This window comes from Paramisgurnus dabryanus, chromosome 3 (genome assembly GCF_030506205.2).
Source record: "Paramisgurnus dabryanus chromosome 3, PD_genome_1.1, whole genome shotgun sequence".
Taxonomy (NCBI): Eukaryota; Metazoa; Chordata; class Actinopteri; order Cypriniformes; family Cobitidae; genus Paramisgurnus; species Paramisgurnus dabryanus.
This window is the reverse complement of record NC_133339.1, coordinates 35,975,472-36,001,075: the sequence shown is the minus strand read 5'-3', so window position 1 is coordinate 36,001,075 and position 25,604 is coordinate 35,975,472. Positions and strand designations below refer to the sequence as shown.

The window sequence follows — 25,604 nt, the reverse complement described above, 5'->3', positions numbered from 1 at the left end:
CAAAATGTCTGGTTGTTGCGTTTGGTTGCACTAATATAATATACTAATATACGTATATATGTATCTGGCAACTTTATTTTTGGCCATCTGCTAACGTCCTCTTCTATCCACTCCACTATAGTACACGGATCTGGTAGCTGTGTTGAAAAGTTGATAAGTCAACTTATTAAAATAACTTGAAAACAGTGTTGATTCTTACCATACTTCCGTTGCAAAAATGCGTGCGCATACGCTGCCACGTCATCATTCAAGTTGCATTTAAGCATATATAATGCGTGCACGTCGCGAATGTGCCGCCACAAACTGCAAGTCTGGAAAAAACTGTTATTGTGTCCCGGATTCTCAACCTGTGGATGTTTTTCATCGCTAAAAGGGTGTTTGGAAACTTATAGCAGAACACAGATAACAACATGTTTGCTTGAGACAGCGCAAGCTAGCAGTAAGCTAAAGCTAATATTTACATTATAGCGATGACGCTTCTCTCAGACCAATCAGTGACCTACAGTGTTTTCGCGTCACGTTTGGTATCAGCTCGGGTCGCTTGGAACCCCAACCGAGGTGGTACGAAAAAGTATCGGGTACTACGTACTGCACCCAATGGAAAAGCTCCCAAAAATAAGCTGACCCAAACTAAACCAAACCGTGGGGTACTATGCAATGGAAAAGCGCCATAATATTAAAGGAGACATATCATGCTAAATTCACTTTCTTGGCTCTTAAATGCATTTTGTTGTATATTTGTAGTGTTTATAAGTACATAAAAGTTGAAATTAGTCTCTTCAGGTGCTTTGTTGATATCTTTATATTCTGTTTTGGTCATATTTTCCAACCGGTTCAGATTTTTCTATTATCTATTACGTTTTTTTAACAATTACGTCACAGTATTTGCAGCGGAACTGCTAAATAAGGACATCGACTTCCAGCCCAACACTACGAGCAATCCGCCATTTTATATTTCTCGCTGCGATATTGTAGTCCAAGCTCAAGGATGCAGAAGTTACGAGAGCGTAAGAAATGTACTCACATCTGTGGGTAAAGTCATTTTTGTGTGCCCGAGGCACTTTAAGGATAACTACTTCACCAATCTCCGCCAGTATAAAGAAGGATTTACCGATAGACTTCGTCTGATTGAGGGGTCAATTACTTCTTTCTTTGGAGACGACGAGCAGAGCACTTCGGTAAGCAGTTTATAACTTAAAGTAAAAAAGTAAAGTACACGGGTGGTCATGGTTTAGCAGTGCTGTTTCTCACTCCGAAGGCTGCAGCCTGCGGAGATCGCTTTTGGGCATCAAGCCTGGTTTAAGTTAACTGAGCATTACATTTGCAAGTCATGAGCATATTACAACAACTTACGATTAACTAAGAATAATAGTAAACTTTATAATTGTTAATATTCTGAAATAAGACCGTCTTGATGACGTATGCAGCCTAGATATGCGACCTCCGGAGGCTGCAGCCTCACACCATTGCGATACCTCCATATGAAGACGTTGTTCTGCAGGTTCGTCGTCTTCATTTTCCTCTCAGTCCGTTTCCGACTCTGGCGCGAACATATAAGGCTGGATGGACAAGTCTTCCGTTGTTGACATTTTGTGAATAACGAGTAAATAAAAAGTTTCTGTGCAGCTAGATAATCGTATCTCTGCTATAAAACTACAAAAATGGCCGAACGGGGTGGAGTTTAACCGAGTGTCACCTCTGCAACCTGGAGAGGGGGCAGGGTATGACGTGCATTTAAAAAGACAGTACCAAAACGAGTTGCTCTCAGATGCACATCAGAAAAGGGGTAGAAAGGGGGCCTGTGGGGCTATAATAATGAGGAATTCAGACCCAAGCATTGCAGTTTCGCTTAACATAGACCACAAATAGATGATTTATATGTAAAAAGGACAGATTTAAAAGCATGATATGTCTGCTTTAAGATATGATAAATAGGGTGGTTGCTTGATTATGGGCAAAATCATAATCACAATCATTTGTGTTAAAAAAAATGTATAATGCAATTATTTAACACGATTACTCACTGACTTTGAAAAGGCATTTATTTAAAATTTTGCGATTAATCGTTTTTTAAAACGTGGTCGATTAAAAATCGATTCTCAAAGAGCAGAATCGATTTTTTTCATATTTATTTCCGCAAACATTGAACGGAGGAATGGAAGCATTTTAGATTTCGCAAGCAAGACGTGTTGTGGCTTTTAATTTCTTTTTATAAATTACCCACTTGTAAACTGCTGTTCACTGTTCTTTTTTATTAATATAGTATGTGTATTAAATCTATATTCATTGAGTTGAATCGAGAATCGAGTATAAAAACCTACATGAGAACCGGAATCGAAAATTTAATCGAGAATCGGAATCGAATCGATTTGATAGCTTGTGAATCGAAATCGAATTGATCTGGAACATCTGAATCGATACCCAGCCCTAGTGTCAAAGCAGTGGTGCCTTCGAAGTGCCTTACAAACTATCGGTCCAGCAGCACACCGTTTATATTTTAATTGCACAATAATGGATGGTTTCTCCGACAGGGCTTATCCTAGTCTGACTAAAATGCATGTTTGAGGTGCTTTAATTTGAAAACACCTCGTTCTGACTAATTTTAACATGTATTGGTGACATTGTTTTGTCTTAAGATGCACACCTGTAGTGTTTTTTGTAAGGTATGTTTGTAAAAACATCTTAAATGACCTAATACAACTAAGGCTTAGTTGTGGATTAACCTAAACCCTGTCCGGGAAACCGCCCCTATTTGTTTTACCTTGATTATCTTGTTTTTGTAAATGTTTGAATCAAGAATGATTAATTGCACATAGTTTTATTTGTAATTTAGTAATTTTTGTATTTCATATTTAGCACACTAGTCCGTGTTTGCTAGTTGATTTGGCTAATGTGTGGCTCTATAAGAGGTAAATTGTAATGTGAACGATGGTCTCTTTTACCTGTGCTGTTAAACACAGAGATGCCTTTGAGGGTTTAATCTGTAGGAGTCTGGAGTCAGCTGTGATCACATGCAAAATGAGATGACAAAGAGCTCATAATTATTCTGAGTGTGGGGAGGTGCACAAATCTTAGAAGCAGCGATGTGGCCTGTATCTAGGTAATGGTTTCTTTCAAATGCGCATCGTGCTTTTGTCCCAGCAGAGTTGCTTTGGATGCAGGGATTTTTAAGTGGTAATGGGCTGCGAGGGGAGGCAGTTAAATCCTAATTTGCCTGTGCTTTTTTATATGATAGCGAGTTTTCTTTTCATGAGAGACGTCACAGTAATTAATGTGTTGGATTCAGGCGAAGGTATGTTATTGGGGGGAAAGGAGGCGATCGATTAGTTTTGAATGGCGGTAATGATTCAGAGATTCCTGATGCCCCCTGTCTGTTTTAGAGGCTTTGTTTTGTACAGAATCAAATAGAATGGGGAATGCTGGGCATGTGGAGCGAGCTGCTGAAGGCTGGGGTCGTCTCTGAAGGCTTTTGGCTTTCTCTTATACTGTGAATATTGACATGGCTGCTGCTTGAATCATTAGAAGACCGTGGATGGGTTGAGAGTGAGGGATAATCACTGGAGACTGCAGAGATCCAGAGTGTCTCACTCCCTTTTCTCCGTTTCTCGCTTTCTGTCTGTTTCTTTCTATTCTCTGTTTAGACTGGCAATAAAGAGTTGCTTCTGTCTCGCTGGCGAATTGTTCAAACGGTGCCTAGCCGTTCCTAACCACCACACAATAAATAAGCCTTGTTTGCAATTTCCTATCATTCTTTGTAAACAAAGCGAAAATACCACAGCAAAGATGCTACAGATTGTAAAAATTGTGAAATCTTCCTGCTTTTAAATTGGTTACTTTAATCAAGTAATGTAATATAATTCAAATATTTTGTTAAATTTTATTTTCATGTACTTAGTAGTCTACTAGGGTAGCTACGTAACATCACATATTTTCACTAGGGCTTCACGATATTGAAGAAAATGTCATAGCTTGCCAAATGATGCGGTATGTTATACATAAGTCAATTTGAATACTAATAAAATATATTTAAAACTGGAAAGGATATAACCACATACATGCTAAACATCACTAAACGTATTAAAATTGCGATGTATCTGAAAAAAATTTAATTTAGCCAAGTATACAGTACTTATCTATACCTCAAAAAAGTTTTATATGTTTGTTTTTTTTTGGATGCAACTAGTGATGCTTTTTATATGGCGATCTGTGAGTTTAAATAATAATGCGCTAGGGGCTATATACCAAGTTTTGGAATTGTATCAGTGTTTTACGGTAACGTAATACAGGATGAGATAATCCCGTCTATATCGGTTTGAGGTGTTTTGACCCTTTTTTTGCAACAAAAGCTGTGTTACACATGTACACTGAGATCAGTCGTAACCAGCTCACATGGTTTTCAAACAAGAAGGAAAACCCAGTCTTTGAAATTATTTTCTAAATTCAGTGTTAAATAAAAAGTTTGTGACATCTTTGTCTTGCATGTAAACTTGTATCAGGGTTCCCACAGGTCCTTGCAAACCCTTGAAAGTTTGTGAATCTGGGGGAAATAATTCAAGGCCCTGGGAAGTTTTTGAAAATACACATACATAGATACAGGTCATTGAAAGTGCTTGAATCTATTTTATTCAAGATTTTTTTTCTGGAAAAATTCATATTATTCCCTGTGTAGTGTAGAATAATATCATACAATTTCTAGCCTTTTAAGAACACACGCTAAACTGTTCGCTTTAAATGTTTATATCTTCTGTATGCGAGTGTTGATTCATACCAAAATGCTTTTTTGCATAGTTGTGTTTGACACATGAAAACGTCTCGGGTTACGTATGTAACTGTTGTTCACTGTGAAGGGAACGAGACGCTGCGTCTCCCTTGCCATACTTCCTGCGTCCCTGTAATGCAGTCTTTGGCAATATTTCAGATAGCGATTTACTTCCTGTCTCCCACATCACCTTGTCTTTGTCGTTAAGCCTCACCATTGGTTTAATTTGAAATATAAATTCAGACGCACTTACCCCTGGAGGCGTCCCCAAAGTGTCACCGCAGTGACGCAGCGCAAGTTCCCTTGAAAGGGAACTGTAACAATGTATCTTAAAAGGTAACACAATGTAACCTTGCTTTCACTTGAAATGTGTCCCCACATTTAGTGCTTGAATTTGAGGGTATTGGACCTGGAAATTCCTTGAAAGGTCCTTGAATTTGAAGTTAACTAAGGTGTGGGAACCCTGATGTATTCAACGTTGTTGAAAATATCACAGATAGTTATCAAATCATGATTACATGCAAATCATTTTGACAGGTTCAGTTTAATTACACAAAACGTAATATGACATGTCTTTTATTAACATATATAACATTATATTTACAAATTATGTAACCAAATAGTGTGTTCGTGACATTTAAGCGTCTTGTCTTTTCTCAAAACCAAAAGTAAATAAGTATTCCTCACAGAAGGTCTGCATTCATTAAAAAATAGCTAATAAAATATTTCAAATCAATATTTAATGTTTGCTACTTGACTTATGAGGTAAATAGCCATGTAATAAGCGGGATACTGTTGTTATTGCGAAATAAGGTCACACTGTCGGGGCATATTTTGCGATAACATCCGACTGCCTATACATTATCCCTTACTTGTTACACCCCTTGTTTCAACACAATTTTAACACCCAAGGTTTTAAATTTATAAATGTATCTTGCTGCATCTTACAACTTGGTATGTAAAAAGAGGTGATGAGTAAACTGTTACTCACTTAAGGAGGAATCAGTATTTCAAAGCGGTCTACCTTTTCTTCATTGCCACATGTTTTCATCATCCGTCTGTCATGCTTAAATTGACCGTCTAGGTTTGAGTAATATGCCTCGGTTGGCTTGTGTATCAGCAGGGTGAAATCTGTGGAAGGCAATCATAAAATGTTTTCATTAAAACACCTGAAATGTTGTAGATGTAGAAATCGGCTGAGCAGTAAAGTATTATATTTTTGCTAAGGCAGGTAGGAGCTTTGTAAACATGGACGTATTAATACCAGCTGTGAACTGAGATGTGAAGAAAAGATGAGATGCAATCTCTGTTGGGCTGAAGTCAGGTGAAAATCGGTTAAAATCTGGTGAGAAACAAAAGACAATGTCTGTAACCAGATAATCCAGATTGTTGTTTGTTGGTCAAAGCAATCCATTTTTAAATTTTTTTTTGAAGTGATCTTCATTATAAGGGCAGAGTATTTTGAATTTAATAAATCACATGTTCTTGCACGAGTACACGGTGGTGTTATCTGTGTGGTATGCTGTTGTTTGTCTGCATTAAATAATTGCAGGATAATTGATTTTTTCTGAAAGTGTGATTGTTTGCATGTTGCCTACGCCCAGCCCAAAGCGCATTTTGGAAATGCTTGTGGTTAATTAGATGATTAAGTTGTTGGCCATCATTAATGCCAGATATGTTCGTGGTTAACATGCCAAGACTTAAAAAGTACTTTTCTTCATTTTAGCAATGAGCAGTTATATAGCAGGTAGGGCATAGAACAATACATTATTTGACTGATACTTTCTTTACGACGTATTAAAGACATTGGTCATAATTGCTTAGTTTTTTAACAGGTATCTCTTCTCTCATTTATCCTCAACAGACATGCGTCATGGAGGGAGCCCGTCAATCCTTACTACGTGAACACCGGCTACGCCATGGCTCCCGCCACCAGCGCCAACGACAGCGAGCAGCAGAGCATGTCCAGCGACGCAGACACCCTCTCCCTGACCGACAGCAGTGTGTACGTACACATCTTTAAACACAAATTTATCCAAGTCAGCTGAACCTTCCAAGCTTACAGCGATTCAATTTCACGATGTTGTCCCCGAGTCAAATTGGCAGGATTTTCCTATCCCCAAAAATACCTCGCAACCAGGTCTGCAAAAGATTAGATATTTCAGCGCAGACAAAGCTTAATATTACTTGTCATTGGAGCATTTTAAGCCAAGGCTGGCAGCCCTGGTCTCAGAACAGTGTCTCTTGCATGCAGAATTAGTGGCGTTCCCCCCAGCCCTGCTCTGGGAACAGACACAAATCTGCTCTTCTCTGAGGAGGACCATCTGCTCATTATCCACACCAATGAAAGCTTTTAAATGTCATTACTTATGCTAATTATAGAGCTTCAAATTGGGAGGTATAAGGCGCTGCGAGCTGTAATTTGAAGGCATTGAGTTGTTTCCCTTTAAATTAACTTTCGCTGAAAACAAAGGGAACAGCCTTTACATTATAGCATAGACTAGCAGGTTATTGAAAGAACAGGAAACGAAAGATCGAAAAAACAAACAAGGTCTGAAAACAAGTGTTTTCCTCTTAGGTGTAATCAAATTTGTCCACTCATTTCACGGGAAGTATTTCGGTCAGATCCAATTATTTAAAATGATTGCTTTCAAACAACACGAAAGGACGGGGGCCGGTGGAGACGTTGCGTAGATACGCAGCGGTTTTCTTTTAGTACTCATTTACGCAAGCGGTGATAAATATATATTTTTATACCGGCTAGCTCTCATTCGCTTTTAGGCTGTTATTTAGTACGTTTTCTTCTTCCAAAGGAAGCGAGTTCCTTTTTTAAAGTGTTTTGGGAGGATTTGCTTGACTGGAGAACAGCAGGAAGAGTTTGAGGTGGCGAGGCAGCGACAGGGAGTATGCTGTGTGCAGAGATGGCACGACTGATCCGCGTCATGAAAAAACACATTAAAGGCACAAACATGTGTCTGAAGTGGGCTGGATTAGAGGCTATTATCAGCTGTTTGCCAGGCAGAGATGCAGGGGGGTCCGCAGCAGGACCCCGGGGGGATTAAAGGCTCCCTGTTCGTGTGTCAGTGAAGGACCCCGAGCGCTCTCCGCTCTGAAGTTGTTGCCGCCGCTGCCCTGGGGATTCAGTAGGATGTTGCTTCTACTAAATTCGACAATGTTAATGGCTCCAGTCGGTTTTTGCAGTCGGAGCGTGTTCCAAATAGTCATTTTCATGCACAAGGGTCATCTTTTGTGCACATATTCATTGGTATGAGGTAAAAGCACCATTTTGTTCCCTGCGGATCAAACGTTATGAGCCACAGAGGCTAGCGACAAAATTTGTCATTGAATCATTTTGCATTTACAAAATCCTTTGGAATAGGAACATTTAAGCTTTACGTCTGCACTAGACATATGGTAAAGCTAAACAAGGTTTATATATATTTGTGTGGCGAATTAAAATCCTTTTATGTTCTCCCCATCAGAGACGGAATCCCACCGTATAGATACCGCAAGCCCCACCGACGAGAGATACACGAAAGTGCCAAAGTTAACGGGCGAGTGCCACTACCTCATATTCCTGTAAGTATGCTTTGGATTTCCACATCACCTTATTGACTCTACAACACTTTTTCTCGCTTTACCTTTTCTTTCCTCCCTCCCACCCCCCTATTTTATTCCATTCTCTGTATCTTGTCTCCATCCATCATCTTATGGTCTTTCCTAGCCGTTCTCGCTCTCTCTTTTCTTCCCTGTGCCTTGTCTCTCCCATCGGCCCTAAAATGAATGTGCATTCTTAAGATGCACAGCGGTGGCTGGGGAGCTTTGATCATGTGCCGGCGAATAGCTGATGGAGAGTGAGAGAGCGCGAGTGTGCTGTCTAAAGCGTTCCTGATGCTCTCGTCAGCTCTGCCTGCTCTGCCCCAGCAGATGTGATGCCTCCCCTCTGATGGTTCGGCTTTCCCACTGCACCAGCTCCGGCATAATTGGAGCCTCTGAGAAAGAGCCCAATTTAACAGAGCAAACATACACTTCCCCTCACCGGGGCCTTTCACTCAACCTATAGAGACTGAAAGATTCGGAGGCGACGACGACGCTTTGACTCACGCGTGCGTGTGATGTACAGGAACCGTTGTGCTGTTTTTTCACATGCGTACCTAAAGCAGGCTTCCGGATGTCAAGTCGCAAATGTACAAACTTTTCTAACTTAAACTGGCCTATAGTACACCACAAAGTCTATATTTTGTAATGTCCTAAAAGTTTATAGGTTAATATATATGGGATTAATGTAAATTATTTGTACATTTTGCGTAATCTATACAAACTAGTGATGCACCGATGTATCGGTTGCCGATACATTTAATGCATTTGAAACCATCGGCATATCGGCAATAAGACAAGAAAGGCCGATACCGATTGTTTATTAATTAACCACATAAAGGCAATGAGTTGCATGTCTGTTGTTCAATTAAAATGATTTAATGTTCTGGTGTGCACTATACTTAAGCACCGACAGAAAACCTTTGTTGAGCTGGCTCAAATGTCTTGGACAATAAAAGAAACAAACTGCACTTTAGTGGGGAAAAAGAAGTCCAACTTTTTTTGAAGTAGCAATATTTATACTCTGTTTAAAGCATTAGCACTGGCATTATTTATGTTTATTAAAGAAATCCATTATATGTAAAAAATAAAGTATATAATATTATATGTTAATAAAAGAAATACTGAATAGCAAAAACCACCTTTGAAGGTTGTCGTGTTGTCTTATTATATTTGTTTAAGCTTAATTTGTGCCTCTCTTATTATGTTGGTCAGTTGAATGTTGATTAGATCAAATCCATGTTCAGTAAAATAATTTGATGCAGAAATAAACTAGTTAATAGACCAACTGTATAGTATTGTATACAAGTGTTTAATATCGGCATCGGTATCGGCCAGAAGTTGTCTGTTTAAATCGGTATCGGCCCAAAAAAATCCTATCGGTGCATCCCTAATACAAACTGTATTACAAACAAACATTAGCTTCCTAGACATCTAACTCATCTTCATTTGTGTGCCAGAATTTCTATTTTCATGGAAAGTTTCCAGAATTCTGTGAATTTCGCAATCCAAATTTTGCATTCAGATTATTAGCGGCACTTCAGATCTGTTTTACTGATGCCCAGTCATAACTGTGAGTGACACTTGCATTGCCGAAACATTGGCGCAAAACACAATAGATATTTTTATTATTATAACAGGGTTACCACAGGTCCTAGAAAACCTTGAAAGTTTCTAAATCTAGGGGAAATAATTCAAGGCCCTGGGAAGTTTTTAAAAATACACTTGCATAGATACAGGTCATTGAAAGTGCTTGAATCTATTTTTTGCAATAAGTTTTTTTTTCTGAAAAAAAATCCATATTCCCTTTGTAGTGTAGGATAATGTCATAAAAATTCTAGTCTTTTTATGCACACATGCTAAACTGTTCGCTTTAAATGCTTTTATCTTCTGTAAGCGAGTGTTGATTCATACCAAAACGCTTTTTTGCATAGTTGTGTTTGACACATAAAAACGTCTCGGGTACGTATGTAACTGTTGTTTCCTGAGAAGGGATCGAGACGCTGCGTCTCCCTTGCCATACCTTCTGAGTCCCTGTAACGGCGTCTTTGGCAATATTTCAGATAGCGATATACTTCCTGGCTCCCGCGTCACCCGGTCTTTGTCATTAAGCCTCAACATTGATTGAATTTGATATACATATTCAGATGCACTTACCCCTGAAGGCGGCCCTAAAGTGTCACCGCAGTGATGCAGTGCGAGTTCCCTCAAAGGGAACTGTTACAATGTATCTTAAAAGGTAACACAATGTAACCTTGCTCTCACTTGAAATGTGTCCCCACATTAGTCCTTGAATTTGAGGGTATTGGACCAAATTTCGATCTAATCAAATTCACTGTAAAAAGGGACCACGCCCAGTGTTGTTAGTTGCGCAGTTTACGCTATGCACAGTTGCGCTGTACCATTCACAATATTTTTTTTTTCGTGAGTAGTGCTGTGCTTAAGGCTCTTGTGTAAACAACGCATTGCATCAGTGTAAAATGACCTCTGAGGTATTGCAGAGTTCACACATACCGCTCTACTTTGCGCGAGACGTCACGATACAGGAAAATTGAAGCTTTAACCCCCTTTTGCTTGAGCTGTCTTAAGTTTAAAGAGGGTCTCTTAAATTCTGCAAGCTTGGTCTGCAGCAGGGAGGTAGCGTTAGTAACCAAAACGCCTTGTCAAGTCTTGACAGATTCTGCAGTTCCACTGGGCATGTAACCATGTGGGCTGTGGAGGAGACTGATGAATCTTAAGCAAACAGAAGGGCAGAACAAAGAGAACCGAAACAGACTTTAGATCAGATTTGGCCCTGTAATCAAAATTTTAACAGCTCCTGTAAGGTTTTATTGGACCCTATCCAGGCACAGAAAGACTGGGGAGGAAAGACAGAGGAGGAAAAGACTCTTGAAGATATACAGTTGCAGTAACTGTATTTCTTCATGAGTCTTTTCCTTCTCCGTCTTTCTTTATTCTCTGTCCAGACTTCTGGAATAATACATTCCAAGGAATTTTGTTGTTTTGAGTCCCTTTTATAGCAGAAAATTGTACAGTAAAGTAATACGTGAACGTAAAGTCGTATTTGTGATTTACTATTTTCTACATAAAATCATCTTACATGATGTGAAAATATAACATTGATATCTTTATTATGGACTGAGTAATGCAGGGTTCACACCAGATGCAGTAGAGGTGGCAAGCGCGAGGGATTTACATGTTAAGTCAATTCAAAGAGGCAATTAGGCATCCTGCGGCACGGTAAGCGCGGCAGGAATGACGCGTTCCCTGTGAATTGAGCGTTGCCACGGGAAACGTGCGAGTTTAAAAAATCTGAACTTTGGCGGATTTACGCGTCGCGTTAACCAATCCAGGGTTTCAGGCAGAAAATTTGTTAGTTAAGGTGGTAGGGTTGTGCAGGTGGGCGGGCCGGGGGCGTGGCATCATGTACGCGTCATGATGAAAATATTTTTATACACTCAAATAAAACTCAATTTTGAAGAAACAATGACAGAAAATGAACACATACTACATTATTATTGAATTAAATGTTTTTTCAACATGCTAGTTATCCTCCAGAGATTGACGGACCATGTCTTTCTCTCATTTCGGCCATGTGGCGCGTGCCCGCTCGCAGTGTGAAGCGCATCCACGCTATTCTCCGAGATGCACTTGACGGCCTTTTGTGCAGCGAATTTTTTTTTGGACAACTTTAAGGCGGTAGGGTACCCTATCTTAGGTGGGCTGCCCGAACTGAAAAGTGCTGCGGGAAACCCTGCAATCAGGACCTTTCTGTAGTAGTTACTAGGGCTGTCACTTTTGTGAAAAAATCATTTTCGATTTTTAATATATAAGTGTTCATTGAATCGATTGTAAAATCGATTTTCCATGTCTAAAAAAGACGTTTCCATTTTCAACGCCAAATAACAGACAAATGTAAAGAGAGCGCCTGAAACGCACAAGTCAGCATTATTTCTTATTCATTGTCATTAAGTTTCGTGCAGAATAAAAAACAGCAACAGTATGTGCAACATTCTCTAAAAAAATATGCAGAGTGGACTGCTGCCATAAATGAAAAACATTACTGCGGGCTTCAACCGGCTGCTTTTATGATTTAGGCAATTCAAAAATTATTTGAAACAATGATTCGATCCATTTCAAACAACTGTTCAAAAATGAAACTTTAAATAGACTTACTTGAAGTTGAGAACATGCTGTGTATTTTTTATTAAACGTTACCGAAACTTAGGCGGTACTAGGCAGGCATAATGAAATGCGCAAAAAGAATAGGGCCATTACAAATTATTGGTCAGGAAAACAAGTCGATCAACATTTTAGGGGTCAAGAGCAGTGCGCTTTTCATTCACTATATGTCCATCTGTTGAGAAGACGCACTCCGACCGCACTGATGTCCCAGGGAAACTCGGGTACTTCGTTGCCAGCTGCGTATTTCGTACTGCCAATCTTCCATCACAAAAGCGGGTTGCTGTCAGCTCGCAAGGGTGGCTCCTTGTCATAACTCATCATCTCCTGTAAGGTCACAATTACGACGCTCTCTCGTGTTGCACAGGTTTATTGACGTTGTCCTCCATTTTCTTTGCAAAACACTAGATGCAGCGATTGAAAGCGTGAAACTATAGGTGCGTAAAATTGCTGGGTATTTTCTGTCTAGCTTTCGCACACCTACTGCACTTTCGGAATTCTTTATTTTCTTTTTCTGCTTGTTTGTGAGTTTTGTTACATCTATATTTTTAACTGTTTAATTCTTTTAAAATTAATAGTGTACAGATTTGTTTAAAATTGATTGCCTATTTTCGTTTTCGAAACTTTTTTTGGTTGGTCCGATCGATTGTGCAATCGATTTTCGAACGAAAAGTGACAGCCCTAGTAGTTACGTGATTACAGGAAGGGATTGGAGTGGCGGAGTCTCAGCGGAGTCACAGAAGCGCCTTCCATGACCCAAATTTCCGTGTGAATGTCTTGAATGACTAGAATTTCACACGCGGCTTTCACACACGAATGAAGCGATTGAACTCAAATGTTCAAGCGTCCAACTACGCACGAATAACGCGTTTTTGGCGCCTCTACTGCGGCTGGTGTGAATGCACCATAAGGCCATGCCCATGACTGAAACTCTTATTCTCCTCATTTCTTTGTTTAGCCACTATTAATGCATTTCTGCTTTAACTTTAGTATTGTACTCCACTATGTGTTACGGTTTATTGTTAAGCTTCTCTCTTGGTGTACCTGCAATAAGCAGGTGCAGTTGGTTTGTAAGAGAATTGCTTTAAATGAGAATGGTGACCTTGAGCGCTGACTGGCATTCTCCTCATATCTGTCAGCGCACAAACCGGATTCCAAAGGATATTCACGTGGACCCGGAGAAGTTCGCAGCGGAGCTGATCAGCCGGCTGGAGGGGGTGCTGAGGGAACGGGAGGCGCAAGAGAAACTGGAGGAGAGACTCAAGAGAGTTCGACTGGTGAGTGTTCTCAAACTACTAAAGAGATTCATTCCTCACTACTGGTGATTAGTCAAAATAGCCATCCACTAGTAGTCCATAGGTGATTCTAACTAGTTCTAATAAATTTTACTTTAAAAGTATACTTTTTATAGTACCGTATATAGTATTACAGTGTTTCTGTTTCACTCGATCTGCTGTCCATGTGTGTGTGTTTGTAAATTACAAATCCCCTTAAATTTTAATTCATGTTAAATACTGAGCCCTGAGACAGCTCTCTTTATGAGCGGGCCAGTCGGATGCCTCCTAAAGACTTCCTGGCTCATCAAGGGGACTCTGGCTCATTTCTTCAGTGTCAGGTGAATCAGGCGCTACTTGCTAGTCTGCCTCGGTGTAATGACTTTGTTTGAAGTCAGTCGGGGCGTGAAGAAATGCTTACACATATCGCAAATGGGAATCTTTTTCCAGACTCAAAGCCAGGTGTTAAATCTCACCAGAGATTATTTATGTAGTCTGGCCTCTTATAAGAGGAACTATGTCACGGAACAGTGACTTTCGGTTATTAAGAGCCTGAAGAAGGAATGTCATTGTCTTTTTAATTGATATTCTCACCCGTGGAGATTAGCTCTCTGTTCTGTGAACTTCTTGAAGATGAGAAGACTTTTTTATATCTAGCGTGGCTTGTCCATTGGATAGTATGGCTCGATACTGCTCGCTTTTGGGGGGTTTAAAAAAAATCATTGCAGTAGGTACCAAAGGTACCAAATGACTTAAAGTCACCATGAAACGGAAGTAGCAATTGTCTTGTTTTCCTTGTGGTGATGTTTATATGAGTAAAACTGCTTCTGAACTGATATAAAGGTAGGGCTGGACTTGAATTCATCCATCGAGAACTGATTAAATCATTTGAAGTTGAGTCATGTTGCTATTTGCTAATCGCTGCAGTCTTTTCTGGACGTGGCCCACCTGCCATAACATTGACCGAGTTGTTGGAGAAAAATACCAAAATATTCCAAAACAAATGACAGTTTTTCATTTTAATTTCATTGTGACTCCAAGATTGCTTTTCTCTGGTTATTCTGCACAGAATACTAACAAATTAATAAATTTTGATGGCATTTGTGTGTAGGGATGGGTACCGAAACCCAGTATTAAACTTGCCCTGGGGCTAAATTATTAAAGACCGTAGTATCAGTAAGATCTGACGCTATCGGTTCTGCTTTCGGTCCTGGAGAAAAAGATAAAAAATAAATGTTCTATGTATTCTTGAATAATAATGTTTTCGTGCACATTTTGTCTCACCAAACATTTCTAATTTGAGATAATATTAAGATGTTTGTCTGTGAGATCTGCGAGATCTCTCATGCATGCATAAGTTACGCATAACAGCACGAAAACTCCCGCTAAATAACAAGACTGACAATGGCGGATAGAGCAAAACGTTCAAAAGTGCGGTTATACTTCACAAGAGTTGATGCAGACAACGCTCGTTGTCATACAGGTAAGTGCAACAAGATGTTTGCATGTAAGGGCGGAAACACAAGCAATCTGTCAAAGCATCTTTTAAAAGTACATTACGTGCAGACAGAAACTGTGTCCCAATTCAAGGGCTGCGACCTTCTAAGCATACGACCTTAAAAGGCGAGCACTCGGTCTGTCAAGGTGGCAGCCTCAGAAGTCCGCGAAGAGAACTGAAATGAGACGGTCTAAACCTCGGAGGACCCATAATTTGCGTCACCTGCTGCACTCGCCCACCGCGCCTGTCATGTACTGTATGCTAACATCATGTTGAATCAACGTTGTTTACGTCATTTAAAATAAATGTACAATATCCCTAATTGGTTACCTTACGTTGACTTCTTTTGGGAGAAATGACGTTATGCATTCAACATATTTTCTACTTGTTTTAAAATCCCAAATAAAGAAAATTCAGTATGTAAACATTTATTTGGCTAAATGCACAGCACTTCAAGTTAGTTTACAAAATAGCCTACAGATAAATATCCTATTTAAAGTATTTTTTCTGCAGCTTTCACGCTGGTGCATTAACAAATATATGTACATTATTTAGAAATGATATCCAAAAATGTATTTGTAATAATGAAATGCAGACACATAATTAACTTAATCATGTGAACATAGGTTCATGATCAAATGTTAACATTGGCCAAAGTACCGATAAGAATACCGTTAAAGTACCGGACCGTTAAGCAGTATCAGTAAGAGTAGTAATACCGTTAAAATCTTAACGATACCCATCCCTATTTGTGTGTGACATGTTTACAAGCTGGACAACAAGTTTTTCAAGTCACTCATTATCATCATCACTCATCAAAATTTTATTATTATTATAATTATAATTATTATTATTATTATTATGGCACAGTTAATATCAGATTTAGATAAGCATCAAAGTTTCCACTTCTAGAGGTCGAATCACCCACAAGGGGCAATCATAAATTGGCTGTTTTGCGCATTGCGGCTGTGTTCTGTTTATCACCTCCTCCTCTGTTTTTTGGCACGATCGGTGTCAAAGATCTGCGTCCAGAGAGCTGACCCACACAGCTGTTTAGTACAAATAAAAATATGCATGATACCAAATCCTCAAATCTTCTTGGGCTTTACTACCTGGAGAGATATTTAAAGCATTGATTGCACACATGATTACTTGCTGTGTCCTGAGCATTTGATTTCTTTTGATTCATGGAAATAAGAGAAGGAATTAAAAATGTTAATTTGTGGTTGTGTTGTTAACATAAAAAAATACAAATGTCATGAACTGACAACTGGACTAATAAACCTGAGTGCTATTTAATGTAACATGGTAGCTGAAGAGAAACCCCTACTGAAAAATCCAGCTAAGAACAGCATAAGCTGGTTTAAGGTGGCAGTAGCTGGTTTAAGCTGGTCCTCGCAGCCTGACCAGCTTAAAAAGTGACAAAAACACAGCTGGACCAGCTTGCTACACCAGTTAAAACCAAGCTGGGAGACAAGCTTATGCTGGTCTTTAGCTGGATTTTTCTGTAGGGACGTGACCCTGTCTGTGAAAAACTAGCTTTTTTAAAATACTATTTTCTACATAAAATCATTCTATATAATGTAAAGAACACTCTTAAAGGGATAGTTCACCCAAAAATGAAAATTTTGTCATTTACTCACTCTCACGTTGTTACAAACCTGTATAAATGTCTTTATAATGAACACAAAGAAAGATATTTTGAAGAATGTATATAACGAAACTTATAGTACTCTTTTTTTTCCTACCATGGAAGTGAATGGGGCTCACGATCGGTTTGGTTTTAAATATTCCTCAAAATATCTTCCTTTGTGTTCATCAGAACAAAAAAAAGAAAGAGAATGAGAAAATAACAGAATTTTCATTTTTGGGTGAACTATCCCTTTAAAGGGGGAACTCAAATCAGACTCTATAATCGGAGGATGAAATGCAGGGTGGAAAATAGTCATAAATTACTTAAATGTTTTCCGGCAGAAAATGTAAGTAATATGTACGCCTCAGAGAAAATAATACAATAAAAAAGAAACCTGTCATGAAGTTGTGATTTGAAATGAGTTAGTTTTCATTGACAAAATCTGCTTCGGATTTCATTGTCTAAAACGAATTATGTAGAATGTGAATTGAATGCATTGAAGTCACAAGATGCAGTCCAGATTTGTGAAAATGAACGATGTGCTTCTTGCTAGTGAATGCAAAATATCTTGAGTCCTAAAAATGAAAACATCCTGATTTCATTGATGTTAAAGGGAATTTCATGGTCATGTTTTGAGACATGGATCTGTTTCAAGTCATTGTCTCTTTTGAATGTGACCATAACAAAGGCATGTAAAGTGTAATCTTGTCAAGCCTGTGGAAGGAGGACATCTGCTGGTTTAAATCTGTTACTGCACTGTTGTTTTCCCTAGCCCATTGTTTTCTGCAGATTCCCTATGACATTCCCATCATATTTTTTGTTTATTTGTTCATGATTTATTTGTTCATGATTTATATTCAGTTCAATATGTCATTATGGTATCTTACAGGAAGAAGAAGGTGATGATGCAGATGTCTCCACTGCCCCCTCACTGGCCAATCACAGGATTCCTCCTGCCCACGTGCCGCATTATGGTGGACGTTACTCTGAAATGAGCTACAACGGGTTGCAACTTCGAGACGCTCATGAGGAGAACCCCGAGAGCATCCTGGATGAGCACGTGCAGCGTGTCATGAAAACTCCAGGCTGTCAGTCTCCCGGAACGGGCCGCCATTCTCCGAAGTCCCGATCCCCAGACGGGGTGCCCGCGGGCAAGATGCCCGGGATGATTATGCCGCTGCCTGGCGGACAAGGCAAGCACCAAGCTCGGCCGGGACCTAAAGGTGAGGCGGCCCACCTGCACCATCACAAACACGTCCATCACACGCACTATCCCGCCGGGGGGAAACCCAAAGAGCAGGCTGAGGTGGACGCCAACAGAAGCTTTGCCTGGAACATGGAGCAACACCACTTTGTATCCAAGTCCCGGAACTATGCGGATGGCATGAGCGTCGGCCCCAATGCCATGGACCCCATGGGTTACGGGTATGTTTATTCTTTCCGTATCTTTATTAGTACCGTATGTCAGAATTATTTAATGCCACAGTGTATTTGAAGCTGGGTTTTGTTATTGCAGCAGTAAAGGCAGCACGCTGTCCAAACGGACCGTCAGAAAGGGAGACGATGGAAGGAACTATGAATTGCGAGACCCATTCCAACCCGAGGATGTGGAAAGGAACCAGAAGATTCTGCAGTGGATGATGGAAGGAGAGAAAGAAGCTGGACGCTACAAGAGGAGCCCATATGGGTGAGAAAACCAATCGCCGGTGATCTGCTCTAATGTTTCAAAGTTTACTGCGACATGATACTTTGCCACCTTGTGGACCCCCAAATTAGTGCAATCTAGGATGTTTAAAAAAAAAAAATAATGATGATAATAATACAATTTTATTATCAGTCATGGTTTAAATTTCTCTTTGACAACACCAGCAAAGATTAAACAAAAAACATATACTAATACAGCACACGTTTAAAACACCATAGCAAAAAAAAACAGTAATTCACCATCATCTCAGATTATTTAACATTATTATTTTGATGAATATATCCAATTGCAGAAGAAAAAAATTAGCAGTAGATAAAAATAAAAATGTGTCCATTATGCAAGTTTGGGATTTTAACATATTAGAATAAATCTGTAGTCTGGTGCATCTTATTTTTTTGTAAAAACGGTTTTTCATGCATATTTTCAGAAGCATCTCAGGCTCCAAGAAGGCCCCGAGTCACGAGGTGTCGAGGCCCAGCTCTGTGGAGAGGCCAGGGGCCGTCCACCCTTGGGTCACCGCTCAGCTCCGCAACAACGTGCAGCCCTCACATCCTTTCATCCAGGATCCGACCATGCCCCCCAATCCTGCCCCCAACCCCCTCACCCAGCTTGAGGAGGCGCGCAGGAGGCTTGAAGAGGAGAAGAAGAAATCTGGTACATTGCAGGCCAAGCAGAGGTGAGAGATCAAGGCCACCGTAGTTGAAGTTTCTCAAACGATATCAACTTGGGCATGTAAATAGTTCATACGGAGTAATCTGGTTTGTTAGTGTATAGCAATAATCCCAGGTTATTTACCTCAAATCAATACAAATGCATTGCCGGCTCCTCTTTCCCTTCCTAGTCAGCCTTCATAGTGCACAATGCGGTGCATGCGCATATTGAGACGTTTCTAGCCTGCAGTAGCAGCTGGTGTGTCTAATTCAGGGATGTTCCTCAGGTATGTGATGGAAGTGATCCAGAGGGGTCGCACCGCTGTCAGGCCCGCTATGATTCCCCCGCTCAGTGTGGTGCCGGCCGTCTCCGACATGGAGTACTTTGAGAGAGAGTATGTGTCCGCTGTCCTGTCGTACCATCTGTCTCGTGCTTACCCATAGAGCATGGCACGCCATCCCATACTACCAGTACAAGCACATGCATGTACACAGCAGGGCTGTGGCATGTGCACCTTCACTAATCTTGTTTGTATGTGTAAAGCGATCCCTTTTGTGCGTACCCTGTGTAGTGTAGTGTAAAGTAGTGTAGGGTATTAACTGTTGTAGTACCTCGAGCCTTGTTTTTTTTTTGTTGTTGTTGTTTTAATGCTATTTAATATGTTTTATATGTGAAATGCAAAAAAGCATGTGTTGAGAGGAATGCAAGAGCTTTGGTTCTCTCTGCATGCCAATTGTGCTTGAAGCCAGGTGATGTTGTCATGCATGTCACATGCTTCAACTGATTTTATGACTCCTGTGATTTGGCTCTAAAAAACAACTAAGTGTGCCCACAAAGATGGCAGCCGCCATGCAAATGTTTAGCATTCTCCAGGTGTTACAGAGTTTAGTGCTCATTTGGTTGCAGTGACTGGATTCTAGTGGACCTGGAGTGATGTTTAAACTCTTGATTCATCCGAAATGTCGCGGCTCCATACTGATGAGCGCTGGAGAGCGAGGCGGCTTTGACATATGCCATCTTACCTGCTCCTCATGCAGATTTGCAGTTTAGTCACATCAAAGCTTTAGCGTGATGGAGATGAAAGCGGCCCTACATGACAGTGCCAAGCTTTTTTCTGGAGTGGGGAGCGCTTGTGAGGCATCTGGAATCTTGAGCAGCGTTTTAGTTGGCAAGCCTCAACCATCCTTTTGCCTCCCACTTGTGCCCACTTTAAACTGAGCGGAGCGTGTACAAGAGTCTTAAAATTAAGATGTTCTTTCATGGACATTGTGTTGTTAATTTTTCCACTAGAACAGAGAAAACGCATCAATTTGTCTAGGGATGCACCGATACCACTGAGACTTTAAAAAATCTGATCTTTAAAATACAATTTAAATTGTGTGAATAACGCGTTTCATCCAGTCCGCTTTTTCAGTCTTTAATTCAGTAGTGAGTAACCACATCATAGTTTCCATTAACTTACATAAATACATATTGAGTGTATTAAGAAGGCTTAGTGCATATAGACCTTTATGGTGCTTTTATAATACCTAGCCTTTTTTTAATAGCTTGACATTAACAACCTTGGTAATGCACTGTATCGGATTTGGATCGTTCCTGTTGGTTAAAAGGTCTCGATTGACCCCTAGGTATCGGATCTGTGCATCCCTAATTTTGTCCAGTGCTATGTGTAAATAATGTGCATGAGTTGGGAAAGGAACGCTTGAGCTTGTTATTAAGTGCTTTATGGTTTGTTGCAGGCACAAGAATATGAAGAAACAGCCGTGTGAGAACATCACTGTGGCTTATTACTTCTGCGGAGAGCCAATACCATACAGAACATCTGTTAAAGGAAGGATTGTCACGCTGGGACAGTTCAAGGAGCTGCTGACCAAGAAAGGAAGCTACAGGTAAGGATATTGAGAGCATTTATAGCATTCAGTTACATGCTACTTCAAATGGCTATAGCACATTATTTTAATGAAACATTACTAATTCTGAAAATTATTGTAGACTTTATAGGATCCAAAAATAAGGCTTGCCTGGGCCCAGAGTTAATTTGACAAAACATGTGCATTGCCAGTGAATAAATTACTGTCATAAGAAAAAGACATTTTATATGTAAGCAGCAATAAGGTACTTGGGGCTAGCGCTAGGGCTGTCACGATATAACGCGTGTCCCATTAAAAAGACCTGCCTAAAATCAATTCTGCATCGCGATTCTGTGTTTCATGCGCAGCTTGTCAGTAAGAAGTCCTTATCAATCTAAAATCAGTCGGAGTCGTTTATAACGTGCATTTAAAAAAGCAACACTCGTTAAACAAAATCATTCAAAATATTCTTTATTATCATGAAAATACCTAAAACAATCCGAAGAACTGCGATATAAATATTCCTGTAGACATTTCCTGGAATAGCGTTTGCAATGCTACTTCTACTGTGGCAAAAACAGAGTTTCTGCACGAGAGCGCCCTCTGGATTTTGGATGTGGCGGCATTTCACTGTAATTCATTCAAATTCATTCATTGAGGAAACGCGCATTTGCACGATAAATCGTTACAGCCCTAGTCACGATTACGAAATTTGGCTAATAAATTGTGACGATTATGACAATTTTCTGTTTTATTGATTTAACATTTAATTCTCATATAGTTTTTGTTTGTTCATGAAATAATTTTCACACATTGTTGTGATTTAAAGGTGCAATGTGTAACTTTTAGAAGGATCTAATGACAAAAATTGAATATAATATACATCATTTTATTATCAGTATAAAGACAAACAACATGTTTGTCCTGTGGCAGCTGACTTAGCTTCTCTATGTGTTTTGGTGAACGGTTGACTCATAGATATGTATAAAAGCTAGATGTCTCGCACGCGCTGCTGGCCAGTTGAGTGGAACGTCCACATGTGGCGGCCATCTTACCACAGGGCACTCGCTTACTCGTAACATTGCGTTTAATGGAGCATGTACGTTTAAATGACCAAAACTCGATTTTCAAACGGTTTGGTTTGTTATAAATGATGTTTATAGAGATGTACCAATGACATTCGGATACATATTGAATAATTTGTATGAATCATGTTAAAGCATCCAGAATTATAGCCACGTTAATAACGTTAGAAACCAAACCGTTTGAAAATTGGTAGAAAATTGAGCAAGTTATGGTCATTTAAAAGTATCTGCACCATTAAACACAATGCTACGAGTGAGCGAGCTGTCTGAGGTAAGATTGCCGCCAGGTGATGACGTTAGAGACTACACACTGCACCTTTAAATTAAATGTTTTGCAAGGTTTACCTGGCAGTAAATATTAATTCACATAACACATATTTAAAAATAATTATTTATTGAATATATCTTTCAAAAACTGAAAATTCTTCATAAGAAATAGACACAATAAAGTGTCTGAAAAATAAAAATGCAATCAAAATAGACTGACCATACCATAATAAGCCTTAAATAGTAGCCAATCCTACTAAGGTCATATTAGTTATATATACAGACGCTGCAGCTCCCCCTAGTGTTTTTAAAGAGATGTGCAATCATTGCGGTAATCGGAAATCATTGGGATGAGGTCAAACTATTACGATGAGACGATTATTTAATCATTGTGACAGCCCTAGCTGTTGTTGTTTTAATCAAGTTAATCCAAACATACTTTTTCGAATTTATAGAATAAATTAATTTTTAACATCTTTCTATTCTTACTTTATATAATTAGGCTTTATTTTCGCCATGAATATAGCCTTATAAGCTGGCATGGTGTTTAAAAGGAAAGGAAGTAAAAATGTGAACTGTTTATATCTTGGATGCTAGCGAACAGATTTACTGTGTTTACGTTCAATCCCATCTCAGATCAGATCAATTTCATTCACCTTCCTTCTCACCCTCTTTTCCCACCACAGGTATTATTTCAAGAAAGTGAGCGACGAGTTCGACTGCGGAGTTGTGTTCGAGGAGGTGCGCGAAGACGACGCAATCCTGCCCATCTTCGAGGAGAAGATCATCGGAAAAGTTGAGAAGATTGACTGAAAGTGAGAGAAGAGAGGAGGAAAGGAGTCGTGGGATGTGGAGTATAAAAGAGGGAGCAGTGTAGAGGTGCTGAGATTGGTACAGGACGTGCAGGAGAGAGAGGGCTGGGGCGCTTGCTGTGGAAAGTACACTATTTACTCGCAGGTTTCTACCTCTGCGCAGCGCTGAACCGCATCATCGCACGCGCAGAGTCCACAGACAGCCTTCGGACTCACGAGACGCCGTTCTCTCTCACCTTTGGTATATTTCTAACTCCGAAATGTAATGTAGCAATGTAAAGTTAGACTAGAAAAAAGTAAAGTACTATGAATATGTTTACTAAAGCTGCATATTTTTGATATGACGTATCAGAAGGAAACGTATCCTTTCTAATTTAACAACTCTTGTAATTTTATATGTACTGGTACCAGATGTGTACAGACTGTCTGTTTAAAAGCAAAAAGAGAAAGTTTTATATCTATTTAAATATTTAAAAAAAGAAATCGGTTCACCCGTATCAAAGCTGCGGCGGTTTTCACCAAGCTCCGATTGCGGAGGCAGATTGAGACCAGAAAGGCAGAAACTATGGCTCACGCTTTACCAAGTGCTTTTAACTCATACAACCAGTTTCAGCTAGGACTGCTCTATGCATTGATGTCAAAGGAGAGGATGCCTTCACATTGCGCACGGATGGGCTTTGAACCAGACGCAGTATCATTTGACATGGCCTGAGCAGGTGAACTGACCGTGAATAAGCACACCTGCGTTACTTAAAAGATATATAGCCTTGTAGTTTATATGCTAAAAATTGAGAAGGGGTACAAGATCATTTTCCAGACGCTTGTCTATGAAGTAATGGGATGTTTTTAGGACGCAAGTATGCCGTTCTGGTTGTATGAATGCACATGCTCCCGGGGTCCATTGTCTAAAGAGTGCCATTGGACATCACAACAATCATGTTTACACTTACCTTATTGTATTACAGTCAATGGGAACGAATAGAGAATTGTAGCCTTTAGCTTAACACGGCTAAATTTGGTGCCTGGCAAAAACGAATGGTTTTAATGTAGATTTAGCCTAACATGGTCTGCCTTGTTGGGATCATAAACACCAAAGAGAATAAAATATCTTGGGAGTCGAATTAAATCCATTTGCGTTGTTCGTTTTGGCGACGCTAGTGATGCTCCTCCATTGCAATATGCAGCGTTAAGGCTGTGTGTTATAATGTACGCTGGTGCTGATCTGCGATGTGTACTAACCGCTAGGAATGGGCTGGAGACAGATCTAGACGTTGTATGATTATTGTTGTACCACCATTCTGTCTTCAACAGTGTTAGTGGAGATTTTCGGTAATATTAGTTTTAAGTTGCCCGTTGTCATCGATATTCGTTTAATGATTTTCTTTTTCATATTTTTTAATCCCTCATTCGTTTCGAATCATGTTCATCCTCCATCCACTTGAACAATACAAGTACTCGATACAAGCATAATACGGAACATTTCCTGTTTTCGCGAATCGGCGTGATTGTCACAGCGCCTTTGTTTTCATCGGGGATGTCGAGAGTTACTACTGTGAATAGTCTGGACGTGAGCTCCTCTCACCGAATGATGGATATCCTGTATATAAACATCACACAGAGTGCCTTCTGACCGTGACCATGCTCATCTCTCATTCACTGTCTGCTCTCCTCACTCCATGTGTCTAGTACCAGGGACTTGCATTATGTTTTTAAGAACTTTTTTGTTAGTTTCCTATGCGAAGAGCATCGCCACACTTTTAAGTCTTTTTGTGTAAATATGTACATTTTTCTATGTGTCTTCAACTACAACCAGCAAAACTCATTTGGATATTTAGAGCCCTGGTTCTGCTTTAGTGTGCAGAGTTGTACAGTTATCATTTTATGGTACTTTGGACAATAAAGACATGTAATAAAATATACCTGCTGTTCTCCTGTGTTGTTTTAAACATAAAGAATTTGATGCATATGAAATAATCTGAGTTTCTGTCATGTGAATAATAATGTGAAGTTTTATTTGCCATTTGTATATATACAGAGTATGAGTGCATAGGAATAAAAATGAAGTAATAATACAGAGAAAGAGAACTATAAAGGGGTTGTGTACACTTTAAAGGTGCCGTAGAATGGAAAACTGGCATTATCTAGACACAGATGATTAAAGACAGCTAGAAAACAGACCAATCTCAACATAACACTGACTGTGATGTTACAGTTGTGATGCCCAAAAATAAAATTACTTATTAAATTAAGTAAAATTTTGTTACAAAGTTGTGACTGCTGAGTTAGCACTA

General features: G+C 39.6%; 1 protein-coding gene across 5 annotated transcripts in view; it reads left to right on the top strand.

The window, feature by feature from the left end:
* Positions 1 to 25,232, top strand: part of axin1 (axin 1) — a 40,702-nt gene extending 15,470 nt beyond the window's left edge. For 3 of the 5 annotated variants that reach the window (XM_065259085.2, XM_065258940.1, XM_065259025.1), the window contains 8 exons: positions 6,624 to 6,764; positions 8,242 to 8,338; positions 13,678 to 13,815; positions 17,833 to 18,368; positions 18,460 to 18,630; positions 19,076 to 19,324; positions 21,039 to 21,188; positions 23,188 to 25,232. In XM_065259085.2, coding sequence (XP_065115157.1) covers positions 6,624 to 6,764; positions 8,242 to 8,338; positions 13,678 to 13,815; positions 17,833 to 18,368; positions 18,460 to 18,630; positions 19,076 to 19,324; positions 21,039 to 21,188; positions 23,188 to 23,314 — 1,609 coding nt within the window. In that variant the 3' untranslated portion in view covers positions 23,315 to 25,232. Of the gene's footprint in view, positions 1 to 6,623; positions 6,765 to 8,241; positions 8,339 to 13,677; positions 13,816 to 17,832; positions 18,369 to 18,459; positions 18,631 to 19,075; positions 19,325 to 19,585; positions 19,694 to 21,038; positions 21,189 to 23,187 lie in introns of all 5 variants that reach the window. The other 2 variants (XM_065259224.1, XM_065259147.1) reach the window with 2 other exon arrangements.
* Positions 25,233 to 25,604: the final 372 nt, after the last annotated feature.